The 2,500-nt window shown below is 59.5% G+C and overlaps 1 protein-coding gene across 1 annotated transcript in view; it reads right to left on the minus strand.

Annotated features, from left to right (window-relative positions):
* Window positions 1-2,500, minus strand: part of LOC126651595 (spectrin beta chain, non-erythrocytic 4-like) — a gene marked incomplete at its 3' end in the record, with an annotated part of 23,550 nt that overhangs the window by 19,631 nt on the left and 1,419 nt on the right. The window contains exon 2 of the mRNA XM_050337553.1: window positions 745-918. Within this exon, the coding sequence (XP_050193510.1) occupies window positions 745-897 (153 nt within the window). The remainder of the gene's footprint in view (window positions 1-744; window positions 919-2,500) is intronic.

Consider the following 2,500-nt stretch of genomic DNA (forward strand, 5'->3'; position numbering starts at 1 on the left):
CACCATCATCCACCACCATCATCATCATCACCACCATCACTGTCACCCCAACCGTCATCACCACCATCATCACCATCACCCCGACCATCATCACCACCATCATCACCATCACCCCGACCATCATCACCACCATCATCGCCATCCTCACCATCACCTCAACCATCACCGCAACCACCACCACCACCACCATCATCCACCACCACGACTATCACCATCATCCACCACCACCAGCAGCACCACCATCACCATCACCATGACCATCATCACCACCATCGTCACCATCATCCACCACCATCATCATCATCACCATCATCACCACCACCACCATCACCACCATCATCGCCATCACCCCGACCATCATCACCACCATCATCACCATCACCCCGACCATCATCACCACCATCATCACCATCACCCCGACCATCATCACCACCATCATCGCCATCCTCACCATCACCTCAACCATCACCGCAACCACCACCACCACCACCATCACCATCATCCACCACCACCATCATCACCATCACCATGACCATCCTCACCACCATCGTCACCATCACCACCACTGTCACCATCACCAAAACCATCATCACCACCACCATCACCATCACCCCAACCATCATCACCACCATCATGACCACCACCCCCACCACCCCCACGCCCTCCCTCCCCCCTCTGTTGGTGTCGGTGTCTGTGTCGGTGTCGGTGTCTGTGTCAGTGTCGGTGTGGGTGTCGTGCGCTCACCTGGAAGCGCAGGATGATGGTCCAGATGAGGCCGAGGGTGAGGCGATGGTTGCCATCGACGATGTCGTGGGACCCCACGTTCTCCAGGTGCACCCTCTGCTCCCTCAGGAACTGCAGCGCTTTGTCCACGTTCTCCAGGCAGTGGATCCGCATCCGGCCCCGCGTGGGGCGCGGCTGGGGGGACATGGTCCATTGACAGCCCAGTGACAGCTCACTGACAGCCCAGTGACAGCCCATTGACAGTCCACTGACAGCCCACTGACAGCCCATTGACAGCCCACTGACAGTCCAGTGACAGCCCAGTGACAGCCCATTGACAGCCCATTGACAGCCCACTGACAGCCCATTGACAGCCCAGTGACAGCCCAGTGACAGCCCATTGACAGCCCAGTGACAGTCCACTGACAGCCCATTGACAGCCCATTGACAGCCCATTGACAGCTCACTGACAGCCCACTGACAGCCCACTGACAGCCCAGTGACAGCCCAGTGACAGCACACTGACAGCCCAGTGACAGCCCACTGACAGCCCATTGACAGCCCAGTGACAGCCCACTGACAGTCCATTGACAGCCCATTGACAGCCCAGTGACAGCCCAGTGACAGCCCAGTGACAGCCCAGTGACAGCCCATTGACAGCCCATTGACAGCTCACTGACAGCCCACTGACAGCCCACTGACAGCCCAGTGACAGCCCAGTGACAGCACACTGACAGCCCAGTGACAGCCCAGTGACAGCCCATTGACAGTCCAGTGACAGCCCAGTGACAGCCCACTGACAGCCCAGTGACAGCCCAGTGACAGCCCATTGACAGCCCAGTGACAGCCCATTGACAGCCCATTGACAGCCCAGTGACAGCCCAGTGACAGCCCATTGACAGCCCAGTGACAGCCCACTGACAGCCCATTGACAGCCCAGTGACAGCCCATTGACAGCCCATTGACAGCCCAGTGACAGCCCAGTGACAGCCCATTGACAGCCCAGTGACAGCCCACTGACAGCCCAGTGACAGCCCAGTGACAGCCCAGTGACAGCCCAGTGACAGCCCAGTGACAGCCCAGTGACAGCCCAGTGACAGCCCAGTGACAGCCCACTGACAGCCCAGTGACAGCCCAGTGACAGCCCAGTGACAGCCCAGTGACAGCCCAGTGACAGCCCACTGACAGCCCAGTGACAGCCCATTGACAGCCCAGTGACAGCCCATTGACAGCCCATTGACAGCCCAGTGACAGCCCATTGACAGTCCATTGACAGCCCAGTGACAGCCCAGTGACAGCCCAGTGACAGCCCATTGACAGCCCAGTGACAGCCCAGTGACAGCCCAGTGACAGCCCAGTGACAGCCCAGTGACAGCCCACTGACAGCCCAGTGACAGCCCAGTGACAGCCCAGTGACAGCCCAGTGACAGCCCATTGACAGCCCACTGACAGCTCCAGTGGCCCATTGACAGCCCAGTGACAGCCCAGTGACAGCCCACTGATAGCCCACTGATAGCCCAGTGACAGCCCATTGACAGCCCAGTGACAGCCCACTGACAGCCCAGTGACAGCCCAGTGACAGCCCATTGACAGCCCAGTGACAGCCCAGTGACAGCCCATTGACAGCCCAGTGACAGCCACTGACAGCCCAGTGACAGCCCACTGACAGCCCATTGACAGCCCAGTGACAGCCCAGTGACAGCCCAGTGACAGCCCAGTGACAGCCCAGTGACAGCCCAGTGACAGCCCACTGACAGCCCATTGACAGCCCAGTGAC

This window comes from Myiozetetes cayanensis, unplaced genomic scaffold (genome assembly GCF_022539395.1).
Source record: "Myiozetetes cayanensis isolate MyiCay16 unplaced genomic scaffold, myiCay2020 scf690, whole genome shotgun sequence".
Classification (NCBI taxonomy): Eukaryota; Metazoa; Chordata; class Aves; order Passeriformes; family Tyrannidae; genus Myiozetetes; species Myiozetetes cayanensis.